The sequence below is a fragment of the Nicotiana tomentosiformis genome, chromosome 2 (assembly GCF_000390325.3).
Source record: "Nicotiana tomentosiformis chromosome 2, ASM39032v3, whole genome shotgun sequence".
Lineage (NCBI taxonomy): Eukaryota > Viridiplantae > Streptophyta > Magnoliopsida > Solanales > Solanaceae > Nicotiana > Nicotiana tomentosiformis.
In genome coordinates this window covers 53175601-53192892 of record NC_090813.1, presented here as the reverse complement: position 1 = coordinate 53192892, position 17292 = coordinate 53175601, and the positions used below count along the sequence as shown (strand labels likewise).

The window sequence follows — 17292 nt, the reverse complement described above, 5'->3', positions numbered from 1 at the left end:
CAATTATCATTTCCATCAATTTTGTTGCAGCGTGCAACCCGCTCTCACAATATATTCACATTTAATTCTGTTGCAGCGTGCAACCCGCTCTCCCAATATATTCCTTTTAATCAAGTCTGTCATATATTTATTTCAATCAAGTATACATAAACTATTAAATAAGTCTGTTGCGGCGTGCAATCCGATCCCTCAATATTGACTTTTAAATAAGTCTATTGTGGCGTGCTATTCGATCCCCCAATATTGGCTTTTAAATAAGTCTATTGCGGCGTGCAATACGATCCCCCAATATTGACTCTTAATAAGTCTGTTGCGGCGTGCAACCCGATCCTCCAATATGGACTTTTAATAAGTCTGTTCCGGCGTGCAACCCGATCCTCCAATATGGACTTTTTAATAAGTCTATTGCGGCGTGCAACCCGATCCTCCAATATATTCATTTCGATCAATTCTGTTGCGACGTACAACCCGCTCCTCCAATATATATATATATATATATATATATACAACCTGCTCCTCCAATATATATATATATATATATATATATATATATATATATATATATATATATATATATATATATATATAAAATTATAAGACAACAAGCATACAATAACTATGATTTAATTATGAAACAAACAATGACAAATAGCAAGTTATTATAGAAATCAGAGAGAAAATATGCAGTTTAATATTTAATATGCTAAATGTCAAATAACAATTAAGACACATAGTTCAAATAGCATGTAACAATTAATGCAAGAATTCAAGGATTAATATTTGACAAAGAATAAGAGAGAAACAATTATTATAATAATTAATTCATGATTTAAAACAATTTATGATTTTTCAATTAAGTAGGCAAACAATTAATTTGACGACGTATAGACACTCGTCACCTCGCCTATACGTCGTTCACATGCATTTCACATAACAAATAATTTAAGGGTTCTATTCCCTCAAGTCAAGGTTAACCACGACACTTATCTCGCTTTGCAATTTCCAATCAATTACTCGACCACAACTTTTTTTTTAAATTTGTCTCCAAAAGTTTCAAATCTATTCACTAACAATTCGATATACTCAATACGAATCATAGGAATTAATTCCATATGAATTTACTAATTTTCCGGATAAAAATCTAAAATTCATTTAAATATTCGACAGTGGGACCCACATCTCAAATCCCGAAAAAATTCGCGAAATCCGAACACTCATTCCGCTACGAGTTCAACCATACAAAAATTATCCAATTCCGATATCAAATGGACCTTCAAATATTAAATTTTCGTTTTTGGAAGATGTTATAAAAATCTGAATTTTCTTCCCTAAATTCACGGATTCATGATGTAAATGAGCATGGAATCATGAAATATAATCAATATAGGATAAGGAACACTTACCCCAAGAATCATACTCTTAATCACCCATCATTACCCAAACTCGAAATTGAAGATTAGGGGTTAGAACCTTACCTCTTTAACGAAGAACTTGATGAATTTCTTGTTGGTTTTCAAGGCTTAGGACAAGAATATGATGAACAAGACACTTTATCTACTTCCTCTCTCTAGAACACTCTCACTTCTCTCTAAAATCATCACATAAATGCCCCAAAATAAACCCCAAAGCATATTTATCAAAATGGGGTCGAGTTATAAAAATAGAAAAATTACCTCTCCGAAAACAGGTATGCGGTCGCACAATGAACAGCACAATTGGTGTGCGGGTCGCAAAATGATCGCACAAATCGGTGCCCAGAACTGGGCTGTTCTGGACCATTTTGCGACCAGTTTGCGGTCGCATAACCATTTTGCGATCGCATAATGGTCGCAGAATCGCATTCTGTCAGCCTTTGGTAATTTGGTCATAACTTTTTGTAGGAATGTCCAAATGATGAACGGTTTGAAGCGTTAGAAACTAGACTCAAGGATCTTTCATTTGATAGGTATACACCATATAACTCTTCATATCAATAGAGGTATGCTCGTTTGAAGTTAGGTCTTGTGCGAACTCACTTGAAACCTTAGTCTATTATGAAATTTCCAACTTCTATATTCGATGCCGAAACCTATCGAATCAAGTTCAATTGACCTAAAATTTTGCACACAAGTCATAAATGACATAACGGAGCTATGAAAATTTTAGAAACCGGATTCCGACTCCGATATCAAAAAGTCAACACCGTGGTCAAACTTGAAAATCTTTAGCCTTTAAATTACTAGTTTCCGTTAAATGGTCATAACTTGAGCTAGGGACCTCCAAATTAAATTTCGAGCATACGTCCAAGTCCCAAATCACGATACGGACCTACCGGAACTGTCAAAATACTGATCCGAGTCCGTTTGCTCAAAATGTTGACCAAAGTCAACCCAGTTGAGTTTTAAGGCTCTAGCTCACATTTTAATCTATTTTTCACATAAAAACAATCCGGAAAATTTTACGGACTTCGCACGCAAGTCGAGGAGTGACAAATAGTGCTTTTTGAGGTCTTAGAATACAGAATTAATTATTAGATTTAAAGATGACATTTTGGGTCATCACATAAATAGAATTATTAAAAGGGGGAAAAGGCAAGTAGTACAAAAAATTGCAGTAAAAAGACCTTTTTACCAAAAACTAGTCGATCTTAACAAAACTTGGTACCAACTAAAAAGATAGATTCAAAGTCCAGCAGATAAACAACATCTGATCAGAGAAATGAATTTCAACAACTGCATTAACAAAGTACCAAAATAACAAATATATCTCGCATAGAGGTTCATATATTGACTGTTTCACTAATAGCAGTGAATCTCACACACTGAATTTATATAACATGTCTTGGACTGGCAGTGGCTCAAGCTTTCAACTGAAAAGAAGAAAATAACTTCAGAAGAATAATTAGCTAAAGCATGTTGGAATCTACAAATGCCAAGCAACTGGTGTCTCTTTGGTTTTCCTATGAACATACTCTGCTCGCAAGAGAGCAGCAACAATGCATGAATTACGCTAGATTTCATTTGTATTTCGGATCATGGATTTATATCTTTTAGGACATGGCAGGATAGCTGATTAAATATATCAAAAATTTCTTAGAATTTTAAATTATTTAATGAGCTAATAAATAATTCATGATTTTATAAATTGGGGATATAGAATTTTTTATGGGACTGAAAATGTTGTTGAGATAAAATACATTTTTGAGTGATGTTCGATTCCTGACTAATTTGATTCTTATAGTTAAAATAAAAATTAAAACCTATTCTACACAGGAAAAAAAAGAAAACAATCAAGTCTATTAGCACATAGGGAATACCTGTATGACTTACACTTCTATAAATGTACTTTAATTGGGAAAATCACATTTCCCATTCTCCTTTGTATCTTCATCAATACGCGGCTTTCTTCTCAGGAGAAAAGAGTATCGTTAGCATTTCCCTCAATTTAGGACTTTTGGTTAAGCAACAGAGTTCACAAGCTGCCGCAGTGCGGAGAATGATGGACCAATAATTTACCCAATATAAACAATTTCTGCACAACAACAATCAGAAAAATACCGAGAACCCCAATAAATTCACTTAAAAAAAAATATTTCTTTACAGTAAGCAAGAAATATGTATTACCTTTAAAGTTGAACAAGAGATCTGTGACAGAACTATCTGGTCATAGCATAGAGTATAGATCCAAGGAGAGAAGTGAAATCGTTGGAGAATAAGGTCAAAAAACAGAGGTAGAATTAACGCCCATTTTCCAAACGAAACTGGAAGAGGATTTGAGCAACTGTGAGAATCTGGAGGAAGAACCAGCCTATGCACTGAGCGTTCATTTTGACGGTTGTACATGTCAAAACTGGGTAAAATAACGATACCACCTGTGTTAGGCTAAAGCAGTTATAATTTTCCCAAAATACGCCTGACGACACCAAGCTACTCAAACTCTACTTTATTATTAGTGACTCCGTATATAATTTACCATAATATTTATATTAATTGATGTATATTTTATTAAATTTAAAATAAGTAATAAATACTGTGGTTGAAATTTTTATTATTTTTCGTATACATACTAGTTAAAAGGGAATAAATAATTGCCCGAGGCCTAAACCAAACCTCTATTGCATAAAATTAAAAACCGCAAAATTGTATAGGCTTTGCCTTTTGCTTATATATACTCCTTGCACTTTCTGGTCCGTTGGCAAAAGTTGGGTTCCTCTCAAACTTCGATTTCCAGGTTTTCTCCTCTTCCTCCACAACTATTCTCCTACGCATTCTTCAATTGTTCGTTTCTCTTTATTTGACTGCTTCGTGTATGTGTTACTTTTTGCCTGTAGTGAATTGTGTTTGAATCTGTGCGATAATTTTACAGCTAAACCTACTCGATTTCAGTCTAATTATGAAATTGTGTTTTGCTTTATTCAAGCATTTAGGGTAGAGAAGTAAAAGAGCTTTTTCGATTTTTTCTTACTTCGGTATCTTAGGTCTTTTTTTTTTGGGTTGTTTTTTCAAAGATTTTTTTGAGTCTATCGGAAACAGCCTGGGGTAAGGTCTGTCTATTCACTATACTCCCCATACCCCACTTGTTGGATTACACTGGGTTTGTTGTTGTTGTTTTTTCAAAGATTTTTGGGCATCTACTCTTGCCACTGCATCTTAGAACTGAAACCTGTATTACCAATTCGATCTACTTGCCTGATTAAATTAACTAGATTTCCATATTATTGTCTGTTATAACTTGGTGTAGATTAATTGATTGTGGTATTGTTATAATTTAATTTGGCAGTAAATTGCCGTCCTGGTTGTAGGGTTCCTAATAAATGTTATGCAGCTTTATGTATTAACCTTCAGTTTCTTTTGGAGTGATAGCACTTACTAAGTTAGTAAGACTTTTGGAGTGCTTTTTGTAGATAATAGTAGATATGTACACATTGCACAGGATGCATTTCTTCGAAGGAGATGGATGTGCAATAGGTATAGTTTGTAGATCTTAAGAAGGTCTAAATGAACTATCACCTTAATCCAAATTCAGCTACTAAATGTTGCTCCAAAACTTTGAATAATCAGTCAGGGTGCTCTTAAATGTTTTTGATCCTTCTCGATTTCCTACAGGTGACAGAAAAGGAAAAAGGCAAAATTAGACTGAGTTATTGTTTGAATTGCTTGTTTCATACTAAGAAACAAAAATGCTTTTCATCTTATGTTAAACAGAAAAGATCATTCTTATTTCTTTTCTACGTTTTTCAAAAAGCATGACTATAATAACATGCTTGCTAGATATACCAACCATGTCTGTTCCGTGCTTAGCATGTCAAAGATCTCTTCCTCGGAATTTTGATCTTCCAAAATCAGCCTCTACTTCTTACATATGTTCTCTTTTCATGATGTTGATATATTTCCACTGTATTCACCTTATTCATTGAGCATCCTAAACACCTACGAGTTTTGTGGTCCGCTAACCTATACTACAATTGCAAACTGAGAGATGCAAGTATATGCGCTAGGCTTGGTTTCTGCGTGGTACCAATAAGGGAAACTGATACTGTACTCTGTACTATCAGAGTGTTCTAACTTAATCTTTTTTGATTCTTGTAATGTCACCGAGAAGGAAATATGGATTAGATATTAGTTGCAAGTATGGCGTGTAGTATCAGCAATCACTCAGCCAGAGTTTAGAGGGCTAGGAGATGGGACGTGACGTGTTTAGTGCTTATTTTGGTGTGTACTGGATTGTGAGAATTGTAAGATTATCTGGTCTAAATGGTTGTGGCTCGATGTAGATGCAACTTGCAGGCCGTGACTGTTGTTCTTGTGGAGGATACTGGGAAAAGGAGATGAGAGTAAAAGAGTTCCTTGATAGTGCTTCTGTATTTGGCGGCGAAAGAAAATAGATGAACGTTGTCTTTTCTTTCAGGCCCTCATCCTTTAAAAATCTAGAAACAATTTTGTTCGAGAGGAACATCACAAGTGTGAAGAACTAGATTCCTTTTGGTAAAGATCTTGGCACACTGATCTTCGTTTTCCTTCTTTAGTCATTCCTTTTACCTTCTGTTTTATGTTGACTAATTGAAGAAAAATAAGATAAAAACACTCAAATGGGTATCAGCTTTGTCGTATGCTTCATTGTGGTTTACTCTAGGTTAGCGAATTTGCAGAATGTCTGCTCTTAATTTTGAAGATGAATAAATGAATCTAGCCAAAGTGATTAAATTGATTTTAGAGACAATGTTTTATATTTCATTTTCCTTTACTAAATAATCTTTCAACTAATTATAGTATATGCAAATTAAAACTTTTATCTTCTGGTTCAAAATAATTTCGAGATTACTTTGAATTGTTACTGATGTGAGGTAACTGATCTGAAATTTGATCATCTCCAGTGAAGCTTAGTAGTTTGAGGTGACAAGAGAATGACAAAGAAGCGAGAAGTAGAAGATAGCTTGGTGGCTGAAGAGGCAAGCCCAAAACGGCAGAAGGTAATAGAGCATTCTTCTCCCTCTCTTCCACCAATTGCTTTCGAGAATCCGCTTCTTCCACTTGCATCTTATGATGATGATGATGAAGACGATGAGGATGATGGAAGGAGAGGACACATTGCCGAGCAAGTTATAAATAATGGTGGAAACAAGGAGCAAAATGGCTACTCATACGACGAGGAAGAAGATGAGGATGATGAGTATCATGGTAGAAGCCAAGGGAAGCGAAATCGTGCAATTGAAATTCGGAGGGACTGCCCTTATCTTGATACTGTAAATAGACAGGTAGCCTCCTGATTCAGTTTTTCTGGAACAGGTTTATCTATCATAATTTAGACTGCACAAATTGCTATACTGAAATTTTACATCTAATGATGAAATTCTGAAATTTACATTGCACAGCGAAATTGCGACGACTTTTCATCCTTGTGGTGCTGAAATTCTGATATGCTTCTCCATTCGTTACTTTGGTTTTAAAATCTCTCCGTTCTGTTTCTTTAGGGACAATAGCTTGATACTTTTGGGACTCTTGTTTAAGTGACTGATAGTAATTCCTTATAAAAAAGGGTGTCTTGTAGTAATTGAGTACCAAACTTCTTTTCGTTGGATTTGATGCATTTCTATTGACTGCATCAGTAAAACACATTTGGTTTAGCTCATGTGTCAAGACTGATGGCTCTCTCTCTCTCTCTCTCTCTCTCTCTCTCTCTCTCTCTCTCTCTCTCTCTCTCTCTGGTAATATCCTCTTTTATATGTTTTGTCTAATTTTGCAGGTATTGGATTTTGACTTCGAGAAATTTTGCTCGGTCTCTCTCACAAATTTAAATGTGTATGCATGTTTAGTTTGTGGGAAGTATTTCCAAGGAAGGGGGCCCAAGTCCCATGCATATACACACAGTCTTGAAGCAGGGCACCATGTGTATATCAATTTACGAACAGAGAAAGTTTATTGTCTTCCTGATGGATATGAAGTCATAGATCCATCGCTTGATGACATTATACACGTGCTGAATCCAAGGTTTGGCACAACTTACTCTGGACTGCCGCCATTTATTTGTTCGCCTTGCTTTGTGTAGTTATATTTCCCCAGTATCTATTAGCTGGTAATCCTTTCTTTGAAAAGTGTGAGAAGGCACGGGAGAAAATATGTTATTGATATATTGAATGAATGAATAATACTACACAAGAGGTCCTTATTTATAGCTATACTATACAAGGACATACTACTCATCTACCAATGTGGGACAATACTACACTATATACATGCTGTAAATTAACACTCCCCCTCAAGCCGGTGCATACAAATCATATGTACCGAGCTTGTTACATATATAACTAATACGAGGACCAGTGAGAGACTTGGTGAAGATATCTGCAAGTTGATCATTTGACCTCACAAACTTTGTAGCAATCTCTCCTGAAAGTATCTTTTCTCTGACGTAGTGACAATCAATCTCAATGTGTTTAGTTCTCTCATAGAACACCGGATTTGATGCAATATGAAGGGCAGCTTGATTATCGCACACAAGTTCCATCCGACTGATTTCACCAAATTTCAACTCCTTGAGCAATTGTTTGGTCCAGACTAGCTCACATGTTGCCATAGCCATTGCTCGATATTCTGCTTCTGCACTAGACCGAGCAACTACATTCTGTTTCTTGCTCTTCCAGGACACCAAATTTCCTCCTACTAAAACACAATATCCAGACGTAGAACGTCTATCAGAAGGTGATCCTGCCCAATCAGCATCTGAGTATCCAATGATCTGCTCGTGACCTCGATCCTCAAAGAGTAACCCTTTGCCTGGAGCCGATTTTATATATCGAATAATGCGGACAACTGCATCCCAATGACTATCACAGGGAGAATTCATAAACTGACTTACTACACTCACAGGATAGGAAATGTCGGGTCTAGTCACTGTGAGATAATTTAATTTTCCAACCAGCCGCCTATAGCTTGCAGGATCGCTAAGCGGCTCCCCCTGTCCTGGCATAAGTTTAGAATTCGGATCCATCGGAGTGTCAACAGGTCTGCAACCTATCACTCCCATCTCCTCAAGAATGTCTAAAGCATATTTTCTTTGAGAAATAACAATACCTGAGCTAGACTGGGCAACCTCAATACCCAGAAAGTACTTCAATCTGCCTAGATCCTTAGTTTGGAAGTGCTGGAAGATATGCTGTTTCAAGTTGGTAATACCATCCTGATCATTGCCAGTAATAACAATATCATCAACATAGACTACCAGATAAATACAGAGACTTGAAGCGGAGTGCCGATAAAACACAGAGTGATCAGCTTCACTACGAATCATGCCAAACTCCTGGATAACCGTGCTGAACTTACCAAACCAGGCTCGAGGAGACTGCTTTAGACCATAAAGTGACCGACGCAAGCGACATACAAGGCCACGAGACTCCCCCTGAGCAACAAAACCAGGTGGTTGCTCCATATAAACCTCATCCTCAAGATCACCGTGAAGAAAGGCATTTTTAATGTCCAGCTGATAGAGGGGCCAATGACGAACCGCAGCCATGGATAGAAAAAGGCGGACTGAAGCCACTTTAGCCACGGGAGAGAAGGTATCACTGTAATCGAGCCCAAATATCTGAGTATATCCTTTGGCAACAAGACGGGCCTTAAGTCGATCAATCTGTCCATCGGGACCAACTTTGACTGCATAAACCCAACGACAACCAACAGTAGATTTACCTAAGGGAAGAGGAACAAGCTCCCAAGTACCACTTGTATGTAAAGCAGACATCTCGTCACTCATAGCCTGGCGCCATCCTGGATGAGACAACGCTTCACCTGTAGACTTAGGAGGACAAAGAAGATATAAAAGCATAATGGGGTGATGACAGACGATGATAGCTCAAACCGACATAATGAGGATTAGGGTTAAGTGTGGTCCTTATACCTTTCCGAAGTGCAATCGGTGTACTAGGAGCAGGGTCCGCAGCAGGAGCAGGGTCAAGTGCAGGACGAGAACCAGTTGGGCCTGATGGAGGACGCAAACGACGATGATAAGTCAAGAGGTGTTCCTGTGGCCGGGGAACTAGGGGGAACAACACTAGACTCCTCAACGGTTGGTATGGATGAAAACTCTGTGGTCGAAGGTGGAGGAAGAGCTATAGTAAACTCCTCAAAGGTCGGTATAGGTAAGACCTCAGATATATCATGGTGGTCAGCAGAGGTAAAGAAAGGTTTAGACTCAAAAAATGTGACGTCAGCTGACATAAGGTACCTACGAAGATCTGGAGAATAACAACGATATCCCTTCTGAACACGAGAATAACCAAGGAAGACACACTTGAGAGCACGGGGAGCTAACTTATCTTTCCCAGGGGCTAAGTTATGAACAAAACACGTGCTCCCAAAAACACGAGGTGGAAGAGAGTATAAGGGTGACTGGGGAAACAATACTGAATGCGGAATCTGATTCTTGATGGGAGATGAAGGCATCCGATTAATCAAATAACAAGCTGTGAGAACTGCATCGCCCCAAAAACGCAACGGAACACGAGATTCAATTAGAAGTGTGCGAGCAGTCTCAATAAGGTGCCTATTCTTTCTCTCAGCAACCCCATTTTGCTGAGGGGTATAAGGACAAGATGTCTGATGAATAATTCCCTGAGAAGTCATAAATTGCTGAAATTGAGAAGATAAATATTCTAAGGCATTATCACTGCGAAAAATGCGAATAGAAACACCAAATTGGTTTTTGATTTCAGCACAGAAACTCTGGAATATAGAAAATAACTCAGAACGATCTTTCATTAAGAAAAGTCAAGTACATCTTGAATAATCATCAATGAAACTGACAAAGTAACGATATCCCAAGGATGAACTGACTCTACTAGGACCCCATATATCAGAATGAACTAAGGAGAAGACAGACTCTGCATGACTCTCAACACTACGCGAAAAGGAGGCTCGGGTATGTTTCCCAAGTTGACACGACTCACAATCTAATGTAGACAAACTAGATAAACTAGGCACCATCTTCTGAAGTTTGGATAAACTCGGATGTCCTAAACGTCTGTGGATTAGATCTGGAGGATCTGTAACTAGACATGTTGTGGAAGGACTGAGTGAGTTAAGGTAGTAAAGGCCTTCTGATTCACGTCCTGTACCAATTGTCTGTCCCGTACTGCGGTCCTGCATAATAAAAGAATCGTCAATAAAGTATATACCACAATGGAGGGCACGAGTCAAACGACTAACAGATGCAAGACTAAAAGGACAGCCAGGGACATAAAGAACGGAATCTAGGGTGATAGAAGACAAGGGATTAGCTTGTCCAACTCCTTTTGTCTTAGTTTGACATCCATTGGCTAAAGTAACAGTGGGAAGAGACTGTGAATATACAATATTTGACAAAAGTGATATATTACCAGAGATGTGATCAGAAGCGCCGGAGTCCATGACCCATGGGCCAAGAGTGCTAGACTGGGAAACACAAGCAAAAGAATTACCAGAAACAGAAGTATCAGTCTGAGCAACTGAGGCTACTTGTGGAGATGTCTGCTTACTTGCTCGATACTGAAGGAGCTCATTATATTCTTCTTTAGATAAAGAAAATCCTTGGTTACCTGGAGTCTCGGTCTGAGCAATGTAAGCATTTTTGGGTGGACGACCATGTAAGGAATAACACATTTCACGAGTGTGTCCAAGTTTGTGACAATAAGAACACTTGGGTCTAGATCTTCCAAAACGACCTCCTCCTCGTCTATGCTCCATAGTTTGAGATGCCCGAATATCCATTGTCTGGGATGCAAGAACAGAGGAATCAAGTATCTGTGATGAGCTCGCTGGTGGACTTGGTGCTGCAGCAAGGCGGAGTAATCGAGAGAATAATTCATCAACTGTCGGGACAGACGGACTAGCCAAAATCTGGTCGCGTACTGAATCAAGATCATTAGGAAGTCCAGCGAGGGTAAGAACGAGAAACATCTTCTGTCGCTGCTCTTGTTGTTTTTCCACACTAGCCGAAACTGGCATCAACTTCTCAAATTCCTCCATGACTGCCTGTACTTGACCCAAGTAAGTAGACATATCCAATTCCTGCTTCTTTAAGTTTGTCATCCGTGATATCACATCATAGAAGCAAGATATGTCATTAGTGTATAAGGTGCGTGCCTTTGCCCAAACCAAATAACATGTCTGGAATGGACGAAACAAGGGCATCAACTTGGAATCAATAGATCGCCACAAGATGCTACATAACTGAGCATCGATTTTTGCCCAAAGTGCTATTGCCTTTTCATCTCCATCGCTAGACTGTTTGATTAGATGATCTTGAACACCTTGACCTCTACACCATAACTCGACAGATGAAGCCCAAGCTAAGTAGTTTGAACCTCCCATTAAAGGTTCCGAGGTAATAATAGCACTAGAGTTTCCAGAACTCATGTTTCTAGACCCAAAAGCATCAAATCCCAAAGATATTGTTGCAAATTATTACCAAATAGGAGAAAGAATCAACTGTAATCCACTGAAACAGTGTACGGAAACACAGAAATAGAATACTGAAATACTGTAGCTGCCGGAATCTACTGTAGCTGTCGGAATAGTACTGTAGCTACCGGAAAAAACTCAAAGTTGTCGGAATGAAATGAAAACAGTAGGGGTAGGATCGGAATTACCAGGCGACCCAACTGTTCTGAAGGAAGATTTTCAAAAAATGGCCGGAAGTGGTCGTACGCGCCGGCGCGTGAGCTTCTGGTGGCGCGTGGAGGCGCGTGAGGCTGCTTCTGCCGGAGTTGTTCACTGGGGTTTGGTCGCCGGACAGTGACGACTCTTGTGGTAGTGTTGGATTTTGCACAACACTGACAGAAATGAAGCAGATAGAAAACAACCTTAAAAAATACTGATTTCTCTTTTCCGGAATCGCTGGAATTTATGCACAGCGATAAGTCTCTCACAATTGCTCTGATACCATGTGAGAAGGCACGGGAGAAAATATGTTATTGATATATTGAATGAATGAATAATACTACACAAGAGGTCCTTATTTATAACTATACTATACAAGGACATACTACTCCTCTACCAATGTGGGACAATACTACACTATATACATGCTGTAAATTAACAAAAAGATTACTGTGATTCACCATGTTTGTTTGCTTGGTATTTATTTGACAGATTTAATGGGGAGCAGGTTGAACAACTCGATAAGAGCCGACAATGGTCTAGGGCACTTGATGGGTCTGATTATCTTCCTGGAACGGTAATAAACTTCTTTATGCTGCATTTATTTGTTTAGTATATAAGTGTTTCAAGTTACTATGTCTCTTTTAGTCTAGATGCTAATCTTTTGGTGCTGGGGCATACGTTAGGTTGGGCTGAATAACATCAAGGAGACTGATTTTGTCAATGTTACGATTCAGTCTTTGATGCGAGTAACTCCTTTGAGAAACTTCTTTCTTATCCCTGAAAATTATCAACACAGTAGATCTCCTCTTGTTCATCGATTTGGAGAGCTCACCCGAAAGATTTGGCATGCACGGAACTTTAAGGGACAGGTGCATACCAGCATTGGTGAATTCCGCTTTGTCTGTTCTTCATGGTCTTCTTATTTTAACTAATGTTTGTGCAGGTGAGTCCGCATGAGTTCTTGCAAGCAGTTATGAAAGCTAGTAAAAAACGTTTTCGGATAGGTGCACAGTCTGACCCTGTTGAATTTATGTCATGGCTTCTGAATACCCTTCACGCCGAGCTTAGAACTTCCAAAAAAGGCAGTAGCATAATCCACCGGTGCTTTCAGGTTTGCTGCAACAGATAACTGTCTTCAACATTTTCAAATATACTTGTCGATTATTATGGTAATATGTGAAACTTCTTGTATAGGGGGAATTGGAGGTTGTGAAAGAGATGCATAGTAGACCTATTGCAGAAAAGAGGGAGAATGGGGATGCCCCGAATAATGGCAATGGGGAAGATGGTCAACATGGATCTCACAATATCGCCATGGAAAGTAGCAGAATGCCTTTCTTAATGCTTGGACTCGATTTGCCACCCCCACCTCTTTTTAAAGATGTCATGGAAAAGAATATTATTCCCCAGGTTTGTTTTTTCAAGTTTAAAATTTTTATTGTGATTATCATTGGAAATGTTTTGCCTTTTTTCTTGTTTTTTTTTCCTCCTCGAGGATTCGTGGAGAATGGTGGTCATCATATTTGACTTTTTTCATCCCCTTTACCTGGCCATTTTGAATGTATTATTGTTCTAATACGTTATGCGCATGCAGAAATGCAAGTGTCTAGATGTCAGCTAGAAAATGTGAAAGTGCGACTCTTTGAGAAATATTTTTGCACTTGAAAAAAAGTTCTCCAAGTTCGTTTATCGAGTGTTGTAGAGTTTAAATGGATATTTGAGTGATCTGAGGTGAATGAAATTTTATGTAGATGTGCTAAAATTTTGGGTTAACTACAGAGAGTTTCCTTTCTAGTTGGTTAAAGCTCAAGACTTTCTCTGTAGTTTAAATAAGGAGAAGCACCTCTCTTCTAGTTTAGATAGTTCATTCACTTGATATTAGTTACTACTACAATTTAGAATGATATCTGCAAGTACAACTATTTTACCAAGTGTTATTCTCACGATGCAGTTATCTTCATGCAATAAATCATTGGCCGTTACACAAATGTAGGGTTCTTGTAACTATAGCCGTGTTATCCTGGCCCTATTGTGATCTTTGCTCTACTGACTAATTTTTCGTCAATTTAATATCTTGATTGTTCTGGATGTTGGTCTTGTGTGTTGGGGGAGGGAGGACACACTAAGAAAGAGAGGTAGAGTATGAGAGCAAAGAAATGAAATGAGAGGAGGTAAGGACTGGGAAAACAGAAAATGAAGTGTATGGGAAAAAAGGGAGTAAATAGAAGAATTAAGGAAATGATTTCTCCCTCTCAACTCCCACCAAGGGAATAGCAGGTGACAAAATATTCAGGGCATCATGCAATTTTTGTTCAAATTTAATGCCCTTCACTTAGTCTGTGTCAACAAGGGAGGTATTTGTCATTCTTTGAGTTGGAGGTGGGATCTCTTGAATTTTATTAACTTGAGGGGAATATGCTTGTTGGTGATACAGTTTGATAATTACGGTGTAGATGCCTATTTGCACACATTCATGATCTATTTCTGCTCTCTTTTGATGGTTGTTTTTTCATCTTTTTAGCTTCGCAAAGTAGATAAGAGGCTATTAATCCATCGATTTCTATTCAATGTGTCTAACAAGTTCTTCAAACTTAATGAAACACCTGCTTTTGAACTTTGTCTAATATGGTTCACGAAATTTGGAAACTTTAATCTCTTGAGTATTGACCTCATTATCTACATCCTTTTACCATATGATGCATCTCAAGTTTGTACTTGATTGATTTTTGTAAATGCAGGTACCATTATTCAACATACTTAAGAAGTTTGACGGTGAGACTGTGACTGAAGTTGTAAGGCCTCGTATAGCGAGGATGAGATACCGTGTAACAAAATTGCCGCAGTATCTAATTCTCCACATGCGAAGGTTTACAAAGAACAATTTCTTTATGGAGAAAAATCCGACGCTTGGTGAGTACTCATATTGATATTATCCTTGAATTGAATGAAATTACCAAAACATCCAACTCATAGTGAATGTAGAAGCCTTGTCAATTCTACAGCTTTGTCAGTAATATCCCCTTCTCCAAGGGATTTAAAAGCTTCGTCAGTACTCCTGCTAGCTCGCCAGTACCTCTTCTCCCACACAGCTTCCCCCACCCAAAAGAAGGAAATTTGGTAATAGGGAAACAATAATTCCAGAATTAAAGGAAGAAGAAGACTGCCTAAGTTGCCTATCATATTAAAAGTTCATTTCTCCAAAAATGTCGTGGGAATATACTAGTCCATTTTTGTGAAATATCTGTGGTTTTTCACTCATACTGTCCAATTCTCATCCCTCAAATTGGTATTTTTGGTTGGACATGATACCAAGCTGTTCTATTCAAGCCCTGGTTCTGCTACCCATCAGCATATACTAGACCTTACTGTAGATTAGGATATCGCTTAGCCTCTTTTACACTTTGAATATCAGTAAATAGTAAATACTTCTTTTGAGGGGTGGGTGGCAGGGAGGAGCAAGGGGTTTGAAGTTCTAGCTTTTGTTAGTTTGAAGCTTTGGTTTATATTGCTTGTTAGAATTGTTCTTTCTGATTCCAAATTCTCCACATACGGGCGTTTAAGGAAGGGGGATGGGGAGACGAGGGATGAGGGGTTTAGTGTTCTAGGTTTACTTTCTGCTGGATCAGTGGTGTGTAATTTCTTTTTTCTGATCAAAATATCTTTTATTCTGCTTGTTAGAGAGTCCACTTGCACTACACGTTCTCCACACAGGAGAAAGCAGCTAGGGAGCAGGGAGAGGGCGGTGTGGAGGAGGAAAGAAACAAAAAACTAGATAATGCAAAAAAGTTCTAAACCTCGAGTATTTATAGTTAAGACTTTGGAACTGCACTGTTAGGCTTCTATTTCGTAACTTATGACGCTTGATGCATCTTTTTTCAGTTAACTTCCCGGTGAAGAATCTAGAGCTCAAGGATTATATTCCTCTGCCAGCACCAAAGGAGAATGAGAAGCTTCGCTCAAAGTATGATTTGATTGCTAATATTGTTCATGATGGTAAGCCAGGTGAAGGATCCTACAGGGTGTTTGTCCAACGAAAATCAGAAGAACTTTGGTTAGTTACACAGCTTATATCAAAAGAAAAGAGATGCAAGTATTACATGATAACCTTTGGAAAAGAAAAGAGGGAATGGTTGATTTTATTACTTGATAACCTAATGCTTTTAATTGACGCAGGTATGAGATGCAAGACCTACATGTTTCTGAAACTCTTCCCCAAATGGTTGCACTTTCTGAGACTTATATGCAGATATATGAGCAGCATCAGCAGTGATGAAACTGACAAGTAATATTGGAAACACAAAACCATTTCCTTCTCTTCTCTTCCTTTTGAAATACCAAATTCAACTATTAGATCACTGTTGAAGAGTAGTACTGCACTTGTTGAGGGATAGTGAATGTGCGGTTTACTTGTTCGTTGCTATCGGTAAATCTCTGCTGGTTTTATATTGTCCAGGCTTATCATTACTATTCATGCAGTTCTGTGGAGTCAAGCTGTGGAAGTGTCCTCTTAGTTCTTTCTTTTCAGATGGGTTTGTTATGTGGTAGGTTCTTGAATTCGGAAGATGTTGCCTTAATCTTCGTTTTCTGGACGTAGTAATAGTGGCTAAGAAATGAGTGGAATCCATTGGACAATTAAACCTATGTTATTTTGAATTCCACTGGATTAAATTATTACCAAATTAAGTAAAATGTCATGTGAAAAGGATTTACAACCTTAGTTTACCCTTTGACTGGATTTTCTCTAGTTCCTTCGACACTTGCTCAGAGCATAATATTAGCCCGTGTGTGGTAAGCATACTTGCTTTAGGAATAGTAAGTTGGACTTGGGCCTCTCACCACGATGTGTTTTACAATGAAGAAAAATATACGTCTTATGGTACAAAACATGATACTAATGTATTCTTTTTAGCAAGGACAAGGAAAAGAAAATTCACTTGGTATGAAAATTGTTGTGGTGGTTAGTCAAAACTCAAAATCAAGGTGGTTAGGTGATTTCTATCTGTCTTGATTCAGCCTCCATTTGAATTATCTGCTGCAAATCTTTTCAACCTTGAAAGTTGAAAGGCCCACATGTTCCTCTTTCATATGTGAACAAGTGTGAACGCTTAGCTCATTGACTATGTCCTATATCTTTTGTTTTGTGGTTTTTATTATGTAGTTATAAATCTGACTTCCTGAC

At 38.1% G+C, this 17292-nt stretch overlaps 1 protein-coding gene and 1 long non-coding RNA gene across 3 annotated transcripts; one reads left to right on the top strand and one right to left on the bottom strand.

Annotated features, from left to right (window-relative positions):
• Window positions 1-2587: 2587 nt before the first annotated feature.
• Window positions 2588-3934, bottom strand: LOC104113667 (uncharacterized). Its single transcript, XR_004511479.2, has 3 exons — window positions 3603-3934; window positions 3296-3510; window positions 2588-2848 (listed from the first exon to the last, which is right to left on the bottom strand). It is a non-coding gene; the product is annotated as an uncharacterized lncRNA (long non-coding RNA).
• A 136-nt stretch (window positions 3935-4070) lies between these two features.
• LOC104113668 (uncharacterized) lies at window positions 4071-16830 on the top strand. 2 transcript variants are annotated; one of them, XM_009623908.4, is made up of 11 exons: window positions 4111-4209; window positions 5753-5963; window positions 6353-6733; window positions 7222-7466; window positions 12603-12687; window positions 12797-12982; window positions 13057-13224; window positions 13308-13523; window positions 14852-15023; window positions 15993-16164; window positions 16287-16830. In XM_009623908.4, exons 3-11 carry the CDS (start codon window positions 6383-6385, stop codon window positions 16381-16383), a joined length of 1692 nt encoding a protein of 563 aa, XP_009622203.1. In that variant the 5' UTR covers window positions 4111-4209; window positions 5753-5963; window positions 6353-6382; the 3' UTR covers window positions 16384-16830. The 2 variants fall into 2 exon arrangements, with proteins under 2 accessions (XP_009622202.1, XP_009622203.1); XM_009623907.4 differs by lacking the exon at window positions 5753-5963 and having other exon boundaries at window positions 4071-4209.
• The last annotated feature ends 462 nt before the right edge of the window (window positions 16831-17292 follow it).

Bases quoted from the DNA above. Each gene is read 5' to 3' on its own strand.
- LOC104113668 (XM_009623907.4), top strand. From the start codon at position 6,383: ATGACAAAGAAGCGAGAAGTAGAAGATAGCTTGGTGGCTGAAGAGGCA. The intron at 12,688-12,796 runs GTAATAAACTTC...GGCATACGTTAG, and splicing joins CTGATTATCTTCCTGGAACG to GTTGGGCTGAATAACATCAA. The intron at 13,225-13,307 runs GTTTGCTGCAAC...CTTCTTGTATAG, and splicing joins TAATCCACCGGTGCTTTCAG to GGGGAATTGGAGGTTGTGAA.